The sequence below is a fragment of the Danio rerio genome, chromosome 15, assembly GCF_049306965.1.
Source record: "Danio rerio strain Tuebingen ecotype United States chromosome 15, GRCz12tu, whole genome shotgun sequence".
NCBI classification, from domain to species: Eukaryota; Metazoa; Chordata; class Actinopteri; order Cypriniformes; family Danionidae; genus Danio; species Danio rerio.
This window is the reverse complement of record NC_133190.1, coordinates 30,773,829-30,799,950: the sequence shown is the minus strand read 5'-3', so window position 1 is coordinate 30,799,950 and position 26,122 is coordinate 30,773,829. Positions and strand designations below refer to the sequence as shown.

The 26,122-nt window shown below is 36.5% G+C and overlaps 1 protein-coding gene across 2 annotated transcripts in view; it reads right to left on the bottom strand.

The window, feature by feature from the left end:
* Window positions 1-25,621, bottom strand: part of myo1cb (myosin Ic, paralog b) — an 84,747-nt gene extending 59,126 nt beyond the window's left edge. The window contains exons 1-2 of one of the 2 annotated variants that reach the window (NM_001317189.1): window positions 25,503-25,621; window positions 25,229-25,413 (exon numbers count right to left, since the gene is read on the bottom strand). In NM_001317189.1, the coding sequence (NP_001304118.1) occupies window positions 25,229-25,321 (93 nt within the window). In that variant the 5' untranslated portion in view covers window positions 25,322-25,413; window positions 25,503-25,621. Of the gene's footprint in view, window positions 1-21,180; window positions 21,474-25,228; window positions 25,414-25,502 lie in introns of those variants that run through there. The other variant, XM_005157668.5, reaches the window with a different exon arrangement.
* Between the last annotated feature and the right edge of the window lie 501 nt (window positions 25,622-26,122).

The window sequence follows — 26,122 nt, the reverse complement described above, 5'->3', positions numbered from 1 at the left end:
TTGCACACAAATAAACAAGAATGGCTAAAAGCACCAAATTGTGCATGTCAGGTCAGTACTCTCAATGCATGCCAGGCAGCATACCCTCAATATTTGTTCATGAACTGATTTGCTCTGAAACCCTTGCCTAGAAGAAATAGGGTGGTGATTAATGATTAGACTGATTGATCTATAAATAAGGCCACATTTACACTAATATGTATTAGTTTTAAAACAGCATTTTAAAACCAAAATTATCCACATCCACACTACACAGCTAAAATTGCACATCACGTGACCGCACACACACTTTGGCATGCGCTGCAGCGTATGCAGAGGTCTGAGCTCCAGGCAGTCAGTGGGTACTTTAAGCACACCTCCACAGGTGAGAGCAGTGCTCGTCAGACAGTTTATCAAGAATATACCGCTGGATCTAATTTCACTATTGTTGTCAAACGTGATGTTTAATTAATCTTGTCTCCATCTAACAACAATTTTGTCTTTTTAATCCATCAGGTAACATGTTTTGGCTGAGCGCAAAGATAAGTTAATACATTAATATATTTAACCACATACACTGATTCTGCACATCTGACTGATTGCTTGCCTTTATTTCCTATAATTATCAACTTTGTACATTGTACAATTGTACATTATACTTTTATAATGGCCATTATTGATTATTAAAACTGATATTCAGCAAAAGAGAGGGTATGTTTTGTATTTTTCAAAGAAAATGAAAGGAGGCAGTTATGTGTTATAGGCTGTTTTTGTTATACATATACAGTGAAGATGACGATCATATAAATATGTAGCCACACGACGCCTTAAATTTTTTTGTGTCTTTTAAGTTAATATCAAAATGAAAATAGGCAGTTCCCTGTATGATGTTTTAATTTTTTTTTACATAGTGAAACAACATGCAGGGTGATGTGAATGAGGTTATAAAGTACACTGTTCCCTTTAAAAATTTACTTGATGTGCCCTCGGGAGTTTGTTTTCCATATCAAGCTTATAAAGTCTGAGGAAAGGATGCGACTTTGTGTAGGCTACTTAATATTGAGAAGAAAAAAAACAGATCAGATAAGAGAATGTCAGCAATCACACCTCCGTTTTCAGATGTCTCCATTTTCCCTAATTCACACTGACATGCAGCAGCAGCTTTTTAAAACCAAAACAGCCTCTTCAGCATTTCTAAAACACTCTGTTTTTAGGACTCAAAAACTCTGGGTAGTGTGCATGGAAGGCGTAACTATAGCAAAACGTATGCGTTTTAAAACTAAAACATTTATTAGTGTAAACAGGGCCAAAACAACAATGAACATTGTGGATCTTTTTCTCACACAGAGTTATCGTATGATTTCAGAATATGTCAGATATAGCGCATGAGTCATTTGGAACATATTCATGGTACTTTCTGCCATTTTAGGCCAGAGTTTCCATTCACATCGACTCATATTGAAAAACTAACCAGGATATTTGTCAGAAATTCACTTAAATCACACACGTTTGAAATGACACAAGGGTGATAATTTTGAGATTGCTAACCTAATAAGTCTGAGCCTGAGAATGTGGTCGCAGAGAAAATACAACAAAGCAACAATAAGCCACTCACTGTTTACTAATGTGTCAGAGCCTCGGGCAATGGGAGTGGTGAGAAAAGCCTAATACTGGGAAAATGCCCAAAGCATCATGGGAATTGGAGGATGGGAACGAGAGAGTGAACATAAAATGGACACATTAAAAGACCTGCAGAGGGAAGCAGAGACATACAGAGAACATAAACCAATAAGAGACTTATGGGACGCCCATGACACATGATATTTGATTACATGAAGGAGGGTGGGAGGTGTATGGAGGGGGTGAAAAAAACTGAGGGAAAGCTGAGAGTGTGTGTGATGTCAGAACTGAAGAATGTAATGTGGGTGTTAAACAGTCAGCACAGGACTGGGGACAGCAAGAGAAAGACTGAGTCGGAGGTGAACATGGGGGAAACCCATCACCATCTCACCACAATGTAGTAATCAATGTTGTGATATAACTAAACAAGGTCACTGTGGCAACGTGCGAGGCAGGAAGTTGTATGTTGACTGCGAGTGAGAGTGAAGCCGCATTAATCTCTTTGGTTTCCTCTCATCCATTCTTCATCTAGGTATTTTTGAGTCATACAGTGCCTCGCGTGGTAGTGTGAGTGTCAGCTCGCTCCACTAAACAAAACTAAACACATTTCTACACAACCTGGAGCCTCTAAAATTATGTGTTTTAGGGGAAAAAGGAAGGTTAATCTTAAAAACACAACTGGGCTTGAGTCTAAAGCACATTTTATGCACAAATGCCTATAGGAAAAGCCATGCATTCTGTGCTCTTTATTGTAAAGTAAGTATTAGTTGCTTATTTTTCCTCATATTTTGGCTGATTTTGTCTTGCATGGTTCAGGATCTGAAAAGCTACGCATCGATGAATTTGCTCTTCAGTGTTTGGATCCTCAGTAATGATTTCAAACCACACTGAACTGAGCTAAACTGAACTGAACTTAAACACTAAAAACTGAACTACCCTGATCCAGTTACTTTGACCATTTATGTGAAGCTGCTTTGACACAATCTACATTGTAAAAGCTCTATCCAAATAAAGCTGAATTGAATTTAATTTATGTACTTTATATTTTATATTAGGTATAACGCTGCATTCACACTACGAGTGACTCGCTGCGGCAAAGTGACAGTTCATTTCAATTGGGAGTGAGTGACTTCTGGTGAGCTCCATCTTACGGGAAGACAGTGACCATTGGTCCAGCGCAGCTTCACGCAGACGCATACTCACGCACCTCTTAAAAAATGTAACAAGATCACACGTTTGCACTACATTGACGATGATTGGAAGCTGCAGCAGAGATGTCTTGAGGCATCATATTTTCTATTACAATAAAAATTCATAAAATAATTGTTCATTAATTATAATCGTGGTGAAATTAATCAAGATTTTGATTTTAGGACAAATCGCCCAGCCCTAGTTCGTAGCAGATATATAGCTGCAATGATAGAGAACTCACTTTTTTCTTGATCATCTTTCTAATAAAGCATTTTATGTACTGATTACATTTATATTTAGAGTTTTTCTGAGCAATGTTTACTTTCAGTGTAACGTAAACTCTTCCACAATGAAAATAAAGAAATGTGCAATGCATTATTTTTTATGCCGCAAGGCAATGACTAAATCAGCTGGCCAATGTGCGCGAGTGTTGCTGTGGATATTGGTATCATTTTAATATTTAATAATATTGTGATATTTAAGATTTGTGAAGTCACACATTACCGCATATTTCAAAAGTGCCACCACTAGGCTCTTCTCTATCTTCAAAAGTCTCCGTAGTCATCTTGACAACACAAACTGCTGTCACCTCAACGGAAACCCTGCCTCTGCTTTCATTTGATTGGAGAATGTAAAAGATCGACTGACGCAATGCGCTTTTTCCGCTCAGAGTTGACTTTTTTCAACTGCGAGTGCACAGCGCACAATGGCAAAAAAGCGAGGAGAAGCAGGCGGTTAAAATGCGAGGCGTGCAGGGCGCAAAACCCTTGTGGCTGTTAGCAAATCAATCAAAAAAGGCGCCTCTCAATGCATAAAGCGTGTTCGTTGTGATCGGCCCCTAACGGTTTCAATCGCCACTCTGAGCCTCTGGCAGCTACAAAGTCGCAGCTAGTGTGAATGAGGCTTAATAGATATATGAAATCTCCAGCACAATAATATCATGCACATTAGGCATGGGCCAGTATAACATTCTGACACTGTGAGAACCTTTGAATAAAAATATCCCAGTATTATGACTACTGCTCTAAAAAAGGCTCTTTTTACATGTCTTGGTAAACAACAAAGTTTCCCCTATTGAACACAATATTCTATTTAAAGAAACATTACAATTATTTGGCACAGTAAACATGTTAGGCTAAATAATTAAGATAAATCATTGACTCCTGCTGTCTTCATTTGTTTCAAAAACAGATTCCTTGACTTGAAAATATATCTTTGATATCTTTCTTTTCTTTGGATATAAAGTAAAGCACTGTTCAGCTCTGTAGCATGCTTGTATGCTGGTTTATAAGCAGTTTGTTTCTCAGATGTTTGCTGAATTTAGGCTGACCAGTAGCTTTTGATGTGGAGAAACTGTTGCTCTAAAAATAACTAAATTAATTAGTCATAAAAAAACAATAAAAAAAACAATACTATAATACATATATACCATGAGAATGGTATAAAAGAAAATTGTAGCGATTTTAAAACCTTGTCTTTTTCAAACCATGGTAAACCTTGAAACAGGTTATCTTTCCATGCCTACACACTTTTCTAGCTCTCTTTGTTACTATAGTGAGTGGAGCAACATATTTAGGGGCGAGTCCACCACTGACACGCCCAATTCTAAAGCAGCCAACAGGTTATAGGGAATGAAGGGGGCAAGTGGCAAGCATTACTTCACTACTGCCATTTTTCTTGCCAAAGAAGTTTCAGTGAGGGACAAGCAGACAAGACTGTACTCGTCAGAGGAACTCCAAACATCCGACTCATGCAAAAGCCCTGTACCCAACCCCCAAGCGGCCCTTCTTTTTTTCCAGGCCTGGTCTGAAGAGCAGCACAGCGGCGCTGTTGAGGGCCAGCTGGATCTCCCATTGCTTTCATATAGAGCAGCTGGGTTGGCAATGCAATGGCCTCAAGTCTCCTCCTCCGAGATCTTAGAATACCCACAATGCCTTATAAGGGCAGGTTATGCTTGTGAGCGTGGGACAGGGGGTTCCCACAAGGGTTCCAGCCTCTATCCAATGTCGAGCGGATGGAGGATGAAACAGTGATGACACAGCCATCTCCTCCCTTCATTTTTCTTTCTCTGACCTCTATCAAGCTGCTTCCTTTGCTCCATTGTCCAATAAGAGGAGTCATATATTCTACTGTATTTTGTTAAATTAAACAGTCAATTTTTTTTATAGAAATTTTTCTAAAGTAATTTGAATAATTAAACTAAAATAAACAATGTTTTTTATTCTAGTTTTATTTTTGTTATTATTATTATTACATTTTACTGTGAATTATTATGATATTATTATAAAGGTATGAATCACCACACTTTATTGTGAACAACAAAAGGACTCTCTGACTGGTCACCTTGATGAAGGCAAGTTCACCAAAACTTGTAGGTGTGGTGCACAGTGCAGTTTTTTAAACAATATCTATGTCAATAAAGGCTTTTTATAACTTGTTCACCTACTTTGGATGCATTGGACTTACGGTTTGTATATTTGAATGACTACTAGATCATATTTGGTATTTTTATTTTCAATTTAAGTACATAATTTAAGCTCCTATGCTTGACTGCTTTCTCTCTTTGCCTCAAATCAACAATACTAGCTTTTAGATGTTTTGATCCCTATTCTTATCTCTCATGCATTGTAAAAAAAAAAGTTTAGAAATTAGATTTTACTGCTATGTTGAGTTTATAGCATTAAGTATCTGTTAATACATGATCTGAGATCTCTTCCTCTACTGATAAGTCAAGGCAGCTGAACACAGAGGTCAATTAGAGATGTTGATATTTCATTTTCAACACCACATCCACTGGAAATGGACTGCATAACAATCCTTGAAGATGCTGCCAAAATACAGATGATGGACCTTCCTGTTTTCATTGCTTTACAGTACTTCAGTGAACATGATTGGCAACAATCAGACTGTTTCTTACAAAACACAAAGAACAGTTGCAGATTTCAGAGTCTGGCAGCCCACAGTTGCCCCTCTCACCTCAAATTGTCCTACTCAAAAGAAACAATCACTCATTATAAAGTTCAATAGTTCTGTAAAGCCATGCAACTCTGCTGGAGTTAAAACCATCAAGAAACATTCAAACCTTAGAAAAAATATCAATGGATTTATTTTTTATTCAATGACATTGCAATGCAAATTTATCTTTGTTACATCAATTCAAATTCATTGAATTTGAATTTGAAGCCGCTGTTAAGGCAATGCTAAATGATGCACAACCCGCACGTCACTGTGTACCCAAGAAAGCATGACTTTTGCCAGGTTCTGACTACATGATATTTTTGTCTGTTATGATAGTCACTGTGTCGGATTATGGAAGTTTGACTTCTAAAATCTTGATGTCTCACACATAAGAAACAAATCAGAGAACACACTACTTGCCAATTTATCATCACTTGCCATCAATTGTGTGTGATCGTGTCAATAAAAAGGTGAAACTAGTGACTGTCTTCTGTAACCAAGAGTATGAAACAATAATGGATCCTCAAGTGGCATGTGTTGTTAAAATAAAAAGCCTGCCAAAATTATCAACTGAAATGTCCCAGATGCGCCATTGGTTGTGTCCCATCACCCTTTCTCATTTATGAATCACCATGATACCCTACAAAGTCAAAAAAGATCCATAAATTAGCAGTTTTATGTATATTTATTTTCTCCTTGTTTAGTTCTGCTTTTGAATTGAATTGGGACCTCAATCTTTCTTCCGACAACTTTTAACCTTGAAAAAGTGACTTTTAATAAAATTTTTAATAGTTTAAAGTGATATATTGTCTGGATTGGAATAGTTTAAAGCGATATATTGTCTGGATTGGTGACGTATATTACAGCAAAAAAGCTTGTAAAAAACTGGCAGTACATTTTCAGTTATTTTACAGACCAATGTCTCTATATATGATTTTAAACTACTAAAATGTCAATAAAAGTCACTTTGTTAAACTGTAGAGTTGAATTTTCAACATCAAACGTTGACAGAGCAGGGATCAATGTCCCAAAATTACATTCACAACCATAAATAAATGTAAAAAACACTTTTCAAAATACAGAAATTGTAAATAAACAATTTTTTTTAGTGTATGTTAGACCAATCAAGCCAAAACCACACTAATATTGTCTAGTCTGCAGCCTGCATTAATCAATCAATGCAACAGCAAATTTTTTGATTATTTGGGTTAATATGGATATTATCTTTATACCCAATCCCGAAGAACAAAACTGGAGTGATGAGATGAAGCAAACCATTTGCAGTTCCATTGTGAAAATCTTTTGCTCCCAAAGGAACACGCTGAAAGGACAAGACGGCCTATTACAACATTCTCTTACAACATCTCAGCTATGACTAAGCATGGCAACCTCATTTCATTATCCTGCATAGCTCAAATGCAAGTCATAGGCTGAGGCGAGCACACAATGCACACAAACACAATGTTCAGTTGCAGACCATTTGGCTTGATGGTCAGCAGCTGACCAGACACTTGGTTGCCGCGTAAACGTAACAGTTTCAAGCAAAAGGCCCAGAGTCGTCACACCCATTCATTCCACACATTACAGCCATAATTATGAGATACCAGCAATTTCCTTAGGGAAGGGCAAAAGGACTAACAACCTTAGGACAGTGTTACTGCTGACCCAATAGGAGAGTTTATAGATATACTCATATTAGGGCACTCGAGTTATTCTATCCAATTGAGTACTCAGGAGCAGGGGGATTTGCTATTTTTGCATTAGACAACATCAAGTTTAGCACTGTTGAAAGGACATTATTGTTCTAGAGAGGGGTGCACAAACTTTTGTGTAAAGGGCCAAAAAACAATCATTGAGAGCCATGGGCCGAAGGTAAATATACCAAGTGTCTTTAATATACTATATTAAAGTTACTGTAATTTCCTAATATGAAATAATTATAGAAATAATAAATAGAAAGCATTAATTTAAATTGTATTAACTATTGCAACATAACTTTTAAATGATACCTATTGAAATAAAAACATGAACATAAAATAAAAAAAAAAAATAAAAGCAGAACTTGTCTTTGAGTTGATTTGCTCACCAAAGTCTCTTGATTGTCGGGTAACAGTATGTACATTTAAACATTTAAATCTGATTCATGTACACCATTTAATTGAAACATTAAATTTTAGTTAGATTTTCATGCCCCATTCACATGGGGCTTCAGCATCAATGCTTGACAGAGGATGTGTCTGAAGTTAGGGCTGATGTGATCGCCATACAAAGACTATAGAATACACAAGACATTTCACGTGTATTTTTTTAAATGGGGGAAAAGTGTAACGGTCAATGTGGTGACTAAAGCCCCACCTACTAGTACAGGAGCCAACCATCGATCGCTATATGGTGAATAAATCCTGCCTTCTAGTACAGGAGCCAATCATCGATCGCTATAGACTGACGATACTCAGGGGAAGAGCTTGGAACAGACGTGAGTTTCTGCAGATTTTGTGTGATTTAGATGATTAGAAATGAAACTAAAGAGACTGTTGTTGTTTAATTGTTTTGGTGATTCAAAATCTGAAATTAAATCGTTAGCTTGGCAAGCAGTTTTGAAAAATTTGATGTTTCCCCATTCAGACAGAATGCCCGAGCATGCTGCCAGAGTGGTATTTCAAAGACAGCCGCCGAGTGAAACGACTTGCTTTAAAGGGACTTTGTCATCATAGCAGCACCAGCCAATGAACTCAGTCCACAATCGACTTCTGTCTGAGCTGGGGTATTTGCATAAAACGATCTAATAGGCTGACACATCTGTTGGCACTTAAAAAGTTGAAAAATTCCCAACTTCTGCAGTGAGCAATGCCACTAAAGTGGCACCAACAGATCCACAATTCAGTTCGGCAACACTTGAAATCACCTATTTAAAGTGAATGGGAATCGTTGAAGCCTAGTGTGAATGGGCCATTACCGATAAAACAAACAAACAAACAAAATGGATTACGTTAAATTTGAATTGACAATCTCAAAACCATTCCCATCATTCTCTCTTCTTAGATGGGATGGTAGGCTAAATCAAAAGTTACCATGGGCCAACTTTGGTCCCAAGGCCCTACACTGTAAAAAGCTATTAGTTGAAAAACGTGGGTAAACTCATTGCATTCAAATCATCAAGCAAACAAACTGTGCATTACTATAAAAAATAAGCTGTGTACTTAACAGTTCAAAGTTACAACATAAATGCTTTTTAATTTTTTTTAGGTAAAATCAACTTGTAATATTTAAAGGAATGGGTTTACTCACTTGTTTTAAGTAATCACTTTATGCAGTCTAGTTTGGGCATCTCTGTTCTAAGGTTTGTGGTTAAAGTTTCTAATGCTCACCAAGGCTGAATTTATGTCATTAACACAGTATAAAAGTAATAAAATGAAATTGATAAGATCTTGATAAGATCTTCAAAAATAACTTGTGTCTATTTCTATTTAATTTAAATACAATTCATTAACTAAAAAGCTGAATTTTCCATTACCCCAGGCTCACTTGGGTTACTTCAGAAATCATAATGTTATCATTTGCTCCTCAAGAAATATTTATTTAGGTTTAAGATAAAACAAAACTAAAGCAAAAAGGTTAAAAATAGCTGTGCATCATAATATTTTGGGTCACAACTTTTTCCAAGAAATTCTAATGTATACAAATGTTTTTATAAACTCCATTTATTTTAAAAGGAAATATTTGATATTTGTCTTTATTGTCACGTTTACACACTAAATAAAAAAAGAATAATTTCTTTAAAAAAAACAAAATAAAACCTGTATGTAGTAACTTAAGTTTAAACATGATCAAAAATGATGACAACTATGATGTCCTCAATATCTACGACAAGAAATCAAATTCTAAAAACATCATTCATCCATTCTTTTCCAATGAAGAAATATGTAAAAAATAAACACCCTTCATTGTCTGGTAGAGCTTATGGCTGCATATTTTCTTTAGTAAATCACTTGTTTTTACTTTGAGTCACTCCATGTCTGGTAACAACTGCCATGTCTGGGAAATGAGGTGCTTTAATGAGGTGTATAGTAGGCATGGTAAATCAAAATCTGATGTTGTTGACTGCTCTGAAACATGCCAGGACTAGACTTTACACACTCTACTGCACTTGCGATACTATCAACATGCGATAAAATTCCTAAAGAAGCCCCCAATAATAAAGGCAAAAAAGCCTACAAACTGTGACTCTTAACTCTAAAAATAAATGATTATAAACAAACAATGACTGCAAATGCCTGCTCAGCTTTTTTTCAAGGTGTGCTGTGTCCAGTTTCACACACTTCTTCAGTAACACTAACAGAACAGAACTTTGACTTTTTTTTATTTGTATGTGAGTGTAGCCCTACTTTTGACTTATTCGTTTATAATCTTACTAAATTCTGTGACAATCTGCAGTAGAGCTGGGCCCTGACAAAAAAAAAAACATATCACAATACATATCCTGACAACTATACTGATCACAATATAATACTATTGTTGTATATTCAATAAACTAATAATTTATACACTGTTAAAAATGTACGACTCCACACAATTCACTCTGTCCCAACACTAATCTATTAAGTAACTGTAACTAATTTTAATTCCCCATAAAATCAAAGCTAGCCATATGATTTTGTTAGCTCACATTGCTAGTTTTGTGGTGAATAATTCAACTGTGCATGACATGTCATTAAGAGAAAAAATAGCTTGCCCTTCTAATCTTTAATTGAAATCTGAAAATGCACTTCCTGTATGTGTTTTTGTTTTTCAGTTAAATTGTCAGATTACATATATCTTAGGAATTGGCCGTGGCTAACATATTTAATCACGCTGCTCCGACTGTCAGTTTTGACAACAAACAGAAATGGTGAGCAGGAGGAGTCTGTTAGGTTGTAATAACTCTTCCCGAACTGTTTGTCCGATCTTTCTGAATAAAATGCCTACTTTAATACATCCAATCAGCTTGCAGAAGAAAAAACAAGCCACACCCATTGTCACAATACAAAAAAATGGTCACAGCTTCCTGTTCATGTGGACTGCAAGTAGAGTTAATGTAAAACAATTAAGTTTACCCCCCAAAAAACTCCAGAATTGTGTTGTTTCAGCTGATTTTAAACAAAGAGTTTAAACAAGTATAGATACTGATCACATGTAAAAGATCCTTTATTTTGAATAGTATATTTTCTTTTATAAATGTACTTTTTTATATTTCTTATTTTATAGTATATACTCAGGCATTTGCTCTTTCATATGTGATCATATTTCTTACTTGATTTAGAACTTCAGGGCAAATGTTTGATAAAAATGTAGAAATATTAAATAAATATTTCAAAAATATAAAATACTAACCAGGTCCAACCTATTTTTACAAATATTGCAAAATAAAATGCAAACTGTAAACACTGTACTTTCAATATTGGAACTTTCTCAAGGTGCTGTTATTGAGGTGGCCGAGAGAGCTTAACGCGACGTTGCAATTTTAGAAAGAACATGCAATTACACAAAACACCAGCAAATAAAAAATACAAACAACTGAAGAAACGTGCTGCAAATGGGTCACAACACTTGCAAATATCCACGTAACACATTAGAAATGTATCTAGGGGACCCAAAAGCATGACGGACCCTGCTGAGATGTGGATGTTTTTATATTGTGTAATCAGGATGTTAAAATAAACAAAAAAACAACTCACCTTTCAAAGACCACCAATAACTTCACTGAGCAACAGTAATGATGTCACAACCACAGGCGGCTTATAACACATACACATCTCAGCAGGGTCCATCATGCTTTTGGGTCCCCTAGATACATTTCTAATGTGTTACGTGGATATTTGCCAGTGTTGTGATCGATTTGCAGCGCGTTTCTTCAGTTGTTTGTGTTGTGATCAATTTGCTGCGTGTTTCTTCAATTGTTTATGTTGTGACCAATTTGCAACCTGTGTGCTGTCAAATTGATGAAGATCGTTTCTTTATTTGCTGGTGTTTTTTATGTTAATGATGTTTCTGTCTGCATCCCACTACGGCGTGTAATATTGCGCTCATATAAATTCTGAAAAAAATATTACCATAAACAATGTATTTTGTGACACCACAAAATAAATGATAGTGCATAATAAGAAACGATATACTTTTTATTTTGTCCATCTGATATATTTCATCATATACACACAGCCCTATTTCAGTATATAGACAATTACATGTTTTATGACTGGATTCCAAGTTTTCCAATGTTTTCAAAATCACTGAAACTATAAGGCCTTAGTTATGGCATTTAAATGGAAAACAGCACCTGCTTCAAATGTTGCAATCACATTCATTTTTTTAAAACACCACAATGACAGAGTAGATATTGTATAGGGAGATCCTTTATTGATTTTCCGACCAGTGCCATCATGGAGACACTAGAGTCGTCAAAAATGAACAACAATTCTGGACCATTCAGGCGCCATATGCCTATTTCTGTGGTTTGGGTTAAGGCCACACCTGGCCTAGATTGCATGACTTATCTTCATGCAGGAGAGAGAGTCTGGTTAAAGGTTAACCCATGCCTTACAGATCTCAATGTGATCGTGAGAAGCAAAGGGAGCTCATAAAGTGATCACTTCAAAGGTTTGATAAAGACCAGCTCTGAAACCTTGATTTATCCTGATGATAGGTTAACAGGACATAAGCATGTGAAGAATGGTACCATGCACAAGATAACCCATAGAATAGCTTTCATTCTCATGCTTTAAGGGCACCAGGTCATCATTGCTTGGGAAGGAAAAAAGTGTTTGCTGTGTTCAAATCTGCATGCTGGAACACAAAGGATGTAAAGTAATATGGATGTACAGTGAAAAGAAGCAATCACCGCTGTAAACTCATCTCAAATTGCACCTCTGGAACAAGGAATGTAACCTTGGCTTGTGTTATAATAATCCCTCAGCTCCAATGTCCGTCCTTGTCAATCACTGCAGATTGTAAGCCTCAGAGAAAGGATCGCAGATGGATTACAGAATATATCACACCATCAGGTTAATCAGTAGTCCGTGCATGTGTGTCATCTGTGAACCAGGATCTTAAGCTCCCAAAGCACACAGTCAGCATAAGTCATGTAATAGGAGCAGGTAAACACATCTGCAATCTCAAATGACTCATTGCCCATTCGACAAGAATAAGTGAAAACATTTGACTGATGGTCTATGCAAAGATGGTCTCACCTCTCCTCGTAGTCTGTTTAAGTGCAATAAAGTTCCAAATCGTTTAATATTATGATAAGCAATGGCCAAAAAAGTACTAAGACATTAAGCCTTTTTATTAAGTGACTGAAATGTTATTATGTTTCACTTCTAAAAGAATATAAAATAAAAATATTGCTTATCCTAAATTTCCCAAATATTTTTCACTACTGTACATCACAGCAGTTACAGTACTTTTAATAGCCATTAAGTACAAGAATCTTGAAATACCATTAAAATGAGCCATGCATTTTTACAGCTATAGATAAAAGTTTTTCTTCTGGCCTTTGCATTTTTTCCCTGATATGGAGCAGAACGGAGTCCAAGGGCTGGGCCTTCAATGGGAAACTTCAAGTGGAAAAGCCACAGCTAAATTAAGAAAAACTGCAGATCCTACAATGAGCTCATGACTCACCACAGGGCATAAAGACATTTACTCACACAAGTCCACAGTCTCTTTCTTATCCCCAGTTCTTTCCACCTCTGACACTCTTCAGTTCTCGCACTAAACCTAGATTCAAACCTGCATTGTTCATTCAGTAAACAAATAAGATATCAATTGCTATGTTTGCATCCAAAGATGCAAATTAAATTTATGTGCAAAACTGGAATATTGCATAAGACGTGCGAATTAAGCAGTGTTTCTATCCAACAAGTCAAAGAGAACAAAATTGTCACTTCCTGATAAACTGTATGGCGCCAAGTATCAAAAGTGAAAACGGACTTTACTGCGGTAGGAGAAGCTGCGTGAATCTTTTCTTTATTTAATAAATTACTTACACCTCACAAGGCAATGGCGACATACAATTAGGCATAGGCCGGTATAAGATTCTGGCGGTATGATAACCTTGGATGAAAATATCACAGTTTCACGGTATCACGGTTTTGTGATTACTGATCTAAAATAAATTCTTTTAAAATATTTGGGTAAAAAAATTAAAACTTTTCCCCCTTTGAAAACAATATAATTTATTTTTTGAAAGATTTATTATATTTTGGAACAGTAAACATGTCAGGCTAAATTATTCAAATGAATCATTGACTTTCCAAAACCGCGGTATACCTTGAAGAGGTACCTTATTATCCCATGCCAACACGCAATTAATGCATAGTGGCGTTTGAAGGCATGAAACGCAGAGCACAGACCTCAGACGGTCTGGAGGTAATTAAAAGTATAATAACACTAATACTGAAACAATTAAGCTGTTTTAGACTAACCAAAACAACATTTCAGATGTTTACAATGCGGTCAGCCTGCTGGTTTATCCATTCACATACATTTTTATCACCACATGATCTCTTGAAAGATAATCACATGACCTTACTCAGTTATGCACATACGACTTTTATGCGCATTTTCAAAACAGATGGGCATCTTGGCATTTCCATCAACCGTATTATTACATCCAAAATGCACATAAAAATAGGTGGATGGAAACATAGCTAATGCTAACACCACTCATACTCTACATGCAAACATTTCAAACCACACAATTACATGGGTGAATGATTTTGTCTACTGAAGAAAGACCTTGCAATGTGGAGCTAAAACATCAAAGATGTTTACAAAACTATTTTGCTTCGGCAATGCAATGCAGCTTCAAAAGCGTAGTGTGGGACTTAAATATTTTGATGAAAGAGTACACAGACAGAAAGTGCATATGAAGTAAATAGTGTTAAGGGAATACAAATGACTATTTTTAGTCAACTAAATACAGAACTTCAGCTCAAAGCAAGCAGTTGGTTAACCCTGAACACTTCCTGTTCTGAGTATCTGAGAAGCAGGTGTATCCCCTCTGAGATCTTTCTGGGACACGTTGACAGCTGACAGACCAGCAATAAAGGAAGGGCTGGGTTTGCACAGCCACACACGTCACCAGCTCTCAAACTCCAAACCAAATATTCCTCCGTTATCTCACCATCTCCATAAACAAAATGAACAGAGAGTAATTGGGAGATTAAGAAACAGACTAAACAAGAAGTCTCAACAGTCGATACAGCAAGTGTTTTTGTCCGACACAAAGTATGACTATGTTTTTTTTTGTAAGATGGAAAATGGGACACACACTGTACACTTACATGGCTCACTGCTGACAGACGTACAAACTTAATTGTCTGGGGAAGCTGGAAAATAGTTTAAGTACAAAGTTGTCCTTTAACCAAAACCCAGAGTCCCACTGCTGTGAAAATATGCCCCATCCAAAAATATTTCCCTTTGACAAAGTCGCAAAAGTATCAATTACAAGTCTGAGTTAATCATTTTTGCAGGGATGACTTAAAGGGATCCAATTTTGCTTTTTATATATTAAACTTTCTTTAGTGCATAATATTTCTGTTTGAGTTTGAAAAAGGTCTGCAAAGTTACAAAGCAAGTACTATCTTTATAAGTAAGTCCTTTCGTTATAACTAAGTGCTGTTTATGGACTCTCTAATGCCACTGATCAAGTTACTTAGTAGTGTGTTGACTCCATATCCAGAAGATGTTGTTTCACTGCTTACATACACTGATACACATGCCATTTCTTCTCCGGCAGTATACACAGAAACATTTTCAACATTATGTGTATTCAGTTGCGTATTTTTGCATGCTTCTGACAGAGAAGCAACACATGCATGTGCTCGGAAACACAAATTTATCAAGAGTTTAAACTGACAAGACTTAAAATGTTGGGCAGGACTTGATTTTGCCAAGTGGGATTAGTGAGGTTTGTTATTGGTCGATCTCACGTGGGTGACATGTTGTCCCACCCTTAAGCCACTGTTCGAGATGTCATTATAAGTGGAAGGTGCAGCATTGTTTTGATAAAAGATTAAGCACTCACATTCATTAAAAAAATAAGAAGCTCATTTAAATAATTTATAATAATGGAATAATCCATAAATGTAAGAAGTATACATTTTATTTTTATGCACACATTAGCGCACATGATTTCACAACCTTTAAATGTATACTCCATTTTAACTCAACACATGACACTCAACAACATACACATAAAAAAATGACGTTTGCTGTTAGTTCAAACAACTAATTTAAAATGAGCTGAATCAACATTATTCATGTGTTTTTAGGGACAATTTCCAACTAAATTTAGCAAAGCTGTAACGATTTCTTCAGGTTTTATCAAGTCAAATTTAAGACTTTGTAAGATTTTTTTAATAGTAAAGTCAAAACCTTAAAAAAAAATATTAAAAACAAATGTTATTGTAAGGAAGATAGTTAAACCATCTTAATAAGTAAATAGAGTTAATAAATTAAAGTTTCTTAAAACTTTTATTGAAATATATTGTTAGTGATTGGATGGGTGTTGGCCCGATTGGGTATAGCTTTACATTGACATAGGAAAATGAAGTCCTGTTTAAAATTATTTAAGCCCTACAACGTTATATTTTAGTGGATTTAAGACTTTTTGTAAAATTTGGTTTTAAAATTTAAAACATTTTAAGACCCCACAAATACCCTGTGTTACTGTCATGCACATCTTGTTAGGAAAGCACGGTTGTGTGATCAGTTGTAAATCTCCTCTGAAGGCCAGACAGAAACTCCAAATACACGTAATCATCTCTAATTAGGATTTATTTCATACACTCAACTAAAGCTGTGAACTGAGTTTGGAGTAAAAACATGTTATTATATGTGGTAATTTCCCGTGCAGCATTTACTACACATTTACATTAAGGCAATTTGCAGACATTTTTGTCCAAAGCAACTTAAAATTGGGGAGGCATTCAGTGATTCAACAAAAAGAGGCAATACACGCAATAAGTGCTAGTTATACAAAGCTTGTTTGTGCTCAGAGAATTTTGTGCTAGAGTAGGAGTGTTTTTTTTAGAGAGAGAGCGGGAGAGAGAGAGACAAAGTGTTTCTACGTTTTATTCACCAGGGTTCAGGTGTTCTCGGAAGAGATGTGTTTTTAGTTGTCCTTTGAAGAATACCAATAAATTTGCAGTCCAAGTGAGAATAGGAAGATTATTCCACCAGAGTGGAGCATTGAATTAGTTTTTAGAAAGTGAGGTTAACTGCGTCCAAAATGGCACACTATCCGCTTGTTAAGTGTGACGTCACGCCAAGCAACTTCCGGGTCCAAGCACTCTATCAAACTGTATGGGGAGACACATCAAATGGTAATAATAAACGTTTACAAAACGATGTAATACTTTCGAAAATCAAAATCCATGTGTATATCCATGCCTATAATTCCACAGCCAGAAAGTGACTGATTTTTTATAAATTGAACAAATTTTGGTATTTGTGATGGAGCAAATCTAGAGACTGTTGTGTACACTATGATTTTATATAAAATTCTCTTTAAAGTGTGATTTGACTAAAAACTGGTAATAAATACATATTTTCTCAATTCAAATGGGTAGCGTTTTGGACCCGGAAACAGTATTCCAAATGTCACGACTTAACAAGCGAATACACTATGCACTTTGTACTTATGCACATTCAACAGCATAGTATATGTACTGTATGTAGTGTTGTCCCAAATGGAACACTTATGTTTTTTTTACTGAGCGGAAATTCAAACTGTTCCCCAGATGATGTTTGATCATGGTTGCCAAATTAGCAAAATAAATGAGCAAACTACTAAATAATACCTGCCATGAGTATAACCGCATTCACCATCGGGAGGTGCTATAATCACTCTCGAAGGAGAATTTGGCTTCCTCAATGTAAAACAAATAATGTAATTCAACATCAGTGCCTGAAAGCTCCACCCCTTCCTTTGAGTGTGTGAAGTGTCTATCATTCCACACTTCTGTTTATCGGTTGAATAAGTGCATCATCCGGGTAATTAAAGTGCACTTATTATTTTCACTACTTACACTGTTAATACTACAAAATGGTGTAGAATAGTGCATTAGTATGCAATTTGAGACGCACCTATAGTCTCTCTGCAATGGCAACACAAGTCAGTGCTTTCACCCCGGCCGGAGGCTCTTGGAGGGGATGTAGACCTTTAGGAGCACATAGTGCCATAGTTCATTGAGAAGCTATGCAAACGTTGTCAATATCACACAGAGCTTATCTCAATGTCTTTATTTTCTGATTAAATCAATTCCCATTTTGAAACCAATTTTTCAGTAAACAATAGTGCCGTGTAGTGAATGCTGCTCCATCTGAAAGCATGTGTTGAAGCTTTACTAGAACCGGCTTGACTGACAACTAAGGGTGTCACGATTTCGATTTTTAATCGAAATCGATCGAAATTTATGCTCAATTTCGATTATCGAATCAAAAATAGAATCGTCGATGCTGCCACGCCCCCATGTCACGTCAGTTTGGCTTGCCAAGCGGGAAAAAAAACAGGCTTGTTGAAGTGCTTGTTAAACTGCAGAAGCAGGAGACCCGTCGACAGAACTTAAACCCTCTCCTCTTTCAATGAAGTCGCCGGTGTGTAAGCATTTTGGATTTCCAATGAGTTATGTTGACAACGTTCGTGTTGTCGACAAAAAAACACAGTTTTGCAAGCTCTGCTATGTACGTATTAGGGTTCGTCTGATAGACAACACCGGCATCGCGATCCTCCGCCCGCCCCCGTTGCAAATCCGCTCGCAAAAAGTACACACTCAGGCCCTGTTTACACTGTCTTTGTTTTTAAATGGCATTTAGAACGACAACGATTTGACATCCACAGTGGCGTGTAGCATTTCTGAGCAGCCCTCCTTCCTCACTACCGCTGAAAACACACATCACGTGACCACACACACACACACACAGAGACACAGACGCACACACACAGCCATGGGCTCGAGACAGCGGGTTCAGGCAGTCAGAGGATCAGTAGATTGCTTCAATCATTCACTCACTTGTACTTAGTCATTTTAGCGAACACCTCAGATACTGTTGGCTGGTTCCTGTTGGTTGTGCGTCTTTTTTAGCGACGCCATTATAACGACACAGATCACTGCCTATTCACGAGTCCCGCAGAAAAAAAGTGATTGACAGGTGGTAATTATGTGTGTATCTTGCCTTTATTCATTTACTGTATGATTTGTTTATGGGTAACACAAAGACCATGCAGGTCAGGTAGTTTAAACGGTAGGCTACAAATAATTAATTGATCATTAATTAATTGTTCATAATCGAAAATCGAATCGAATCGTGCCTTTAGAATCGAAAATGTTATTGAATCGAGGATTTAGAGGATCGTGACACCCTTACTGACAACATGTGCATGAAAATCAACATCGAAAAATGTCCCAACCCTACTTTCTACTCATTTAAATGAACTTGTAAAACAGATTGTCATTCCCCTCATTAATGCCCTCATTAACATGGGTGTGATCAGATGTTTATGGTTGTTTTGTTCCATATCTAATGATTCTTATCTGACTGGAAAAGAAAGGCTTGGTTTGCTGTTGAAACTTTGTGACAAGATGATTCTAAAACAATTAAAAGCAGTTGCAGTACTCTATTATTCACATAAAAACTGAAGCATACTTTAAGATTAACAAGACTAATCTTTTGCAACCCTACCACTAGAAATGAAAAACACACATTTCTTGGAAGACAGCGCATACACACACATACACACACCTCTAATCTAGCATGTTTATTGCATTATTCAATTCTTTATAGATAGCAACTGTCAGCTCCTAAATGTTGTCAATTATACTAGTTACACCATCAATCCAGTGTTGCGCAATAAAACAGATCTCCCACTGCAACTCTGCAAGCAATTCATTCAACTTGACAGGCTTGTCTTCGCCAGGTTTTTCGACACATGGAGACAGGAATGACATGCAAGAGGGGAATGTGCATGAGGACACTTAAGGACACGACCTGTCAGTGACCTTAAGATGTCATCAGCAAAGTGCAGCTCGGCCACACAGGTGAAAGCAACATCCTCTTATATGTGCAGTATCGTAAAAACAACACATTTTCAACACAATTTTACAAGACTGACCTCTGAGGTAATGCGGAGTATATTGCCAGTGGAGGCGCTGATGTATAATTAGTCTAGAGGAGGTTATTTTGGCATGACAAATGATTAGCATTTGGTCTTCTTTAACTCCCTATGTCCATTAGAGAGTCCTGAAAAGAATGTGGTATGAAGCCGCCCAAATCACTCCCTAACAAAAGCTTTGGATATAGAGGTTTGTTTGTATTACCATCATGCATTTGAATCAAATGTGAACAGGTTAGGGTGGTATTTTCATGAATAACAGAGTGAAGTAGGAGGTGATCTAAGTGGCCATAAACAAATGACACTTGCTGTGTTTCAAACCCTAGAGAGCTGACATACACCTGATGCCCTACTGTCTAGACAGAGTGTGCTCTCTTAGTGAAAAACAGTAATATTAAATAGTGCTAATATTAAACAGTAATAAACAGTTAAAGCTTGTTTAGAAAATGTGTGTACAGACTAAAATCTGATATAAATGTCCTAATTAACATTAGACATGGTTTATTTATTAAAAATGCTATGGTTCTAAAGTGCTAAGACTATGGTACACTTATAACTATTTGTATAATCGGTTTTGCTAAACATGCTTAAACTATGGTTAAATGGTTAAACTGTGTAATGTAAAAATGTAATATGTATTTACAAACTATGGCCATATCTATTTTGTTTGAGTTCGTATATATTTTGTTCTTCTTTTCCTTCTGTAATGATAACAAACTATGGCCATAATGTGGCAAAAACATGATTAATTTGTGGTCACCATGGTTCAGCTACAAAAACCACAGCTTGTTCTTTGGTTTAATCTGAAATGAATTGTAAAAGTAGTAACTTATTTTTTTCTGTTCACACTTGCGAAACAGATTCTACTCAGGTGTGGACAAATTTTAGATTTAGACTGACAGTCTGAAAATGGTATAAAGAACTGCTTTAACACAGATAGGTTATGACAATAACAAGTATTACTATAGTTTTTTTAATAATAATAATGATAAATATTGTAAATATATAATTGTCGTTCAGTTCATTTAAAAGCTCGGTTCATTACGAATCGGATGTCCAGAAAGAGAGCTGCTCTGACCGATTCTCAAAAGAATCATCTACACCGATTTTACGAACCGTTTTAAACGATTCACTCTGAATACAGCAAATGTGCAAGAAACAAATCGTTTGGAAACACAGACAGACACTACACGTGTGGATTCAAAACCCACACGTCATGAAACGTAAACTGACATCGTGCTTTGATTCTGAATGAAATGAATGGCGCGTCAAGCACTTACCTTGATTAAAGCACGCCAACTTCAAACCCCGCAACGTCCAAAACAACCGTAATACTGCATAAGAGACACTCGGCGGTGATGGGAAACTTCTTCTCTCACTTCAGCTGTAATTGCACTTTTCTCTCCTGTGTGAATCCCACCGACCTTAATATGTACCCCTGTATGGCACTAAAAATCCGCTTTTACGTCGTGTTGGCAGATGTAGACTACAGGAGATTTAAGTGTAAATAAACACAGAGTCATGCTCTAGTTGAAGTAACTAACGTCATGCCAAAGGACATTCTCTCAGAACTGGCTTGAAGCGAGTGTTAGAGATATATTACCACTACCAACCCGGCAGCCGCCCTCTCTCTCTCCCCCTCTCTCTTTCACTCGACCAGGAAGTTCACGACTAATAATGTGTATCTCTGGGACTTTCACTTCTGTACAGTAAAAGTTGGAGGCTTTGAGTGGAAAAACAAGAGATTTTTTATTCAGATTGCCTATTTATTCCATTCAGAAGCATAATATGTAATATTTAAATACAGAAATAGAAGCACGGCTTACATCTTCGTTTTATAAGTATGACTAATCGCTTATTCAGATTACATGTGCTTGTTTGCATGTGTAGTTTTAGTGAACATTTACTTTGTATTTCGACAAATGCATCAATCTCGAGGTATGAGGGACACTTGAGATAAAGTAGGCGTTACTCGAAACTGAGCATATAAGCGTTATAACGCCCTCTACTGAGGATAAAGAAGAAAACAACAGTCAACGGCACCCTGGTATAGACTGCAGTGTTGTTTATGTGCAATTGAGATAATATTGTGGTTTTTAGATATTTTCTCCATACATATATTTGTCCTTTTAAAGTTGTATGTAATGTTTTATCTAATTTTAATAAATGAAATAAAATAAGTTTTAGTTAATTAAAAACTTTTTTTCTATTGTTTACATATTGGATTTTATTATTTACATATTTATAATAATTTGAATTATTTGATTATACTTTATTTAAAATTCATATATATATATATATATACCACTGTCAATTTTTATTCTAAAGTTTATTCAATTCACCTATACCTCATGTCTGTGGGGTACTGTGGGGGAAACCGGAGCACCTGGAGAAAAACCACACAAACACGGGGAGAACATTTTTTTTTTTTTTAATTCTATGGTGATTTATCAACAAAATACTGTATTTTGATGCACATGTATTTGGCATTATTAAGCCCAAATCAACAATTCTCTAAATTTTTCAATTAATGGTCTTAAAGAGATAATTCAGCCAAAACTGACAATTATTTTATAATTTACAGACTTTTACTTATTTCAAACCTGTTGGGCTTTTTAATTGACCTTTGCACACAAAAGAAAATATTTTAAGGAATGCTGAAAACCTGTAACCATTGATGTCTATAGTATTTGTTTTTCCCACTATAGTCAATGGTTACAGGTTTTCAATTGCAGGTTTTTTTTTTTTCATTTTGGGTGAACTAACACTTTAACAGGGGCGACAATGTGGTTCAGTGGTTTGCACTGTTGCTGGTTTGAGTCTTAGTTAGCATTTCTGTGTGGACATTGCATGTTCTCCCCGTGTTTGTGTGGTTTTTCTCCAGGTGCTCCGGTTTCCCCCACAGTACCCCACAGACATGAGGTATAGGTGAATTGAATAAACTTTAGAATAAAAATTGACAGTGGTGTGTAAATGGTTACTGGGTTGGCGCTGGAAGGATATCCACTGTGTAAAACATTTGTTGGAATAGTTGGTGGTTCATTCCACTGTGGAGACCTCTGATAAATAAGGGACTAAGCTGAAGGAAAATAAAAGAATAAATCCCTTTTTATGCTATTCAGAAGGAAAATCTCTGAATGCCACTGACAGAATCACTGCTGTTCATTGAAAACATCTCTCTTTTCTTTCAGTCTACACACACAGTGAAAGGAAATCCACGTCTAAACATTCCAGCGTATCAATAAACACTGCTGAAAGACAATCCCCCATGTCAAGGTGACCTGACGGCTGATATAATGCATGTGAAGTGCAGTGTCCTGCTGTAGCCAGAGGGTGGAGTGATCGATTCTGCTCTCTACCAAACCCTGGACTGACATTAAGCGCATTTGTGCCGACCGGCTAAACGAGAGGAAAGGTTGTATCCTGTTGACAAGGCAATGTGGGACAGACAGTACTAAAGGGAGTGTCCATGTCTCCAGTCACCGGTCGAGTGGAAATGGGCATAACTCTTACTGTTCCTGCCTTTATCGCTTATTTAATAATAGTACAGCATTTTATCTATATATAAGGGATAGATTACTTATAATCATGATATTTTAAGGAATTTTTTGGAAATCGGTATTCACTGCCTTTCAATACTGACAAAATTAAAAAGTAACAATAAACAATAAAGTTTGGAGCAAGTGGAGAGTGAGTAAATGATGACAGACTTGAATTTATTTAGGTGAACTATTCCTTTAGTGTACCTCCCTCTCAAGCTCAAACATAGCCAGCGAGGATGACACGACCTTGCCAGAAAGTCAGGAAAAGTATGCCGTTCCGGAATTTTCTGTGTCATTTCCTCATCCAAGCTGAACTTCATTCTAACCTCTATTAAATGGGTACTAAACTCAAGTGTTTCTCAAACTAGAAAAGACACGCAAAGCAGATTCTTATCAACAAGATTCCAGTGACACTAAATGAACCAAGGAAAGAAAACAAGTCGAAGAAGAAAAATGGAGCATATTTGAACGAAGCGGGTGTAACACTCACAGTCAAACAGAGCATTTCCTTTGGAACTTTTATGCAATCCATAAGAAACATTTAAACTTCTGTCAGAGTTAATGGTCATTTTCCATGCACACACAGACAGATTTTAGTATACACCCTACATTCCTTGGAGTGTGCTGGAGCAATCCAGACCAATTTCTCAACATTAAGATGTGGTCGAAGGAAAAACATTGCAGAGATACAAAATACTGACTATATTCTCTATATCAAAAGCCATTTGACATTTTATAACTACAGAATTTCAAGTGTATTGAAAATAGTTGAAAACAAAAGACACATAATACTATAGTAATTTCTACATTCTATAATGTTAGTACTTGAATGAATCTGTTGGGGTAGTTCTTTACTTGCTGTGGTAGGACTCAATAAAATGCTGGGCTGTTTTAACACAGTGTTGGGTCAAACATGGACAAACTTTTTTAATCGTTTAATTAAGTTTGATTGGAAAAACATAACCAAGTTCTGAGTTTATCCCTATTTGACCCAACACTGCACATCATTTTTAGAATGTACCCAATACACTAAATTCTCAACAAATAGGGGTATATTATACTACAATACACCGGTTTACTGTAGTTATAGATATTCTGTAATATATATGAAGAGTTCAGATGCAAAAACCTCTAAATGCCATCTGAAACTTCTCCTAAAATGAGAATCTTTCCCAGCCACCTACGGTATGTTTGTGTTCAGTTATTTCACTTAAAAGGCAATGCAAAGAACGTAAAATTAAAGAGCCAACACACAAGAGTTGGAGAAAGATGCTAGAAGAAAATATCAAATGGCTTTTAGAGGTTTTTGCATCTAAACTCTTCATATACTGTAGTACAATATCTATTACAGTTTCTCAGTTCACTATATTGAATAAAGCAGCATGCTGTATCATTCAATAACATAAGAGTTGTAAATAGTATAATATATACACACAGTATAATACACTTTACCACAGTATGGTTCAAAACACTAGTATTTATTTACAATAAATTACTGTACTTTTTCATGTGGGCTCATTTAAAGCCAGTCAAAACCTTGCAATTTCATTTTGCGATGTTTGCTTCTATTATAGACAAACATATGCTGACAATAAAGATCTTGCTTACATCAGGGAAAATACTAAAAAGCCCTCATTTTAGGGGATGGACAGTTATGATCAACACAAAACATCCTGACAGAAAGCAATTTGTTATGAACGTGTTGTTTTCATGAATGAGTTTTAAATCCCATTCTGATACAATAAAGAAGTTTCTATGTTAATTCTGCAGTCAAAAAGTCTCTTACCTTTGTGCAGCTTTGGCAGTAAAACTCTCCATTTTTCCCAGGAGGCAGAATGATTTCTCCTGTGGGAATGAGCTGGATCTTCAGCTCCATCATGATGTGTTTCTTTGACTTAGTACGAGTGGCGTTCCTCACTAGCAGCCTGTGAATGAAGAGGCGCTTCAATCCGCCTCACTGCAGCTTCTGCTCTGTTGGATAGAAGAGAAAGAGGGAGGACATGGTTTATTACTGACAGAAACATGAAGCAAACCAGGTTGTGTGGTGTTGTCGTATTTACCCCTTGCCAAAAAGAGAGTCTGTTTAGGCTGTTAGATGTGTAAATGGTGTCCAGGTCTGGTCTGTAATGAAAGTATCCGGACACTGAGCTGCCCTGAGAGTCTGCCGTCAGGGCTTCCTCTCGCCTTCAGCATCCTGTCCTCGACATTCCCTGGTAAACACCGGAGGAGCTTTCCTCACTCCATTTCCCTTGCACACACTTGAAGCAGATACACATTACTGATGCATATTAAAAAAAGAGCGAGTTTTGATGATGACAGGTAAAAGGAAATATCATTTTTGAGGGAAAGAAGGGAGGTATGATGGGTTGGATGTAGCTTATTATAGGTTTACTGACAGGTTGTAATATCTTGACATGAACAATCAGCTGACCTTTAGCCAGACATGTTGTCCTCTGATTCTCTTTAGGGTTACACATATATGAACTGTTAATTAATTCATTCATTCATTCATTTTCTTGTCAGCTCAGTCCCTTTATTAATCCGGGGTCACCACAGCGGAATGAACCGCCAACTTAGTTTTTACGCAGCGGATGCCCTTCCAGCCGCAACCCATCTCTGGGAAACATCCACACACATTTACACACACACTCATACACTACAGATAATTTAGCCTATCCAA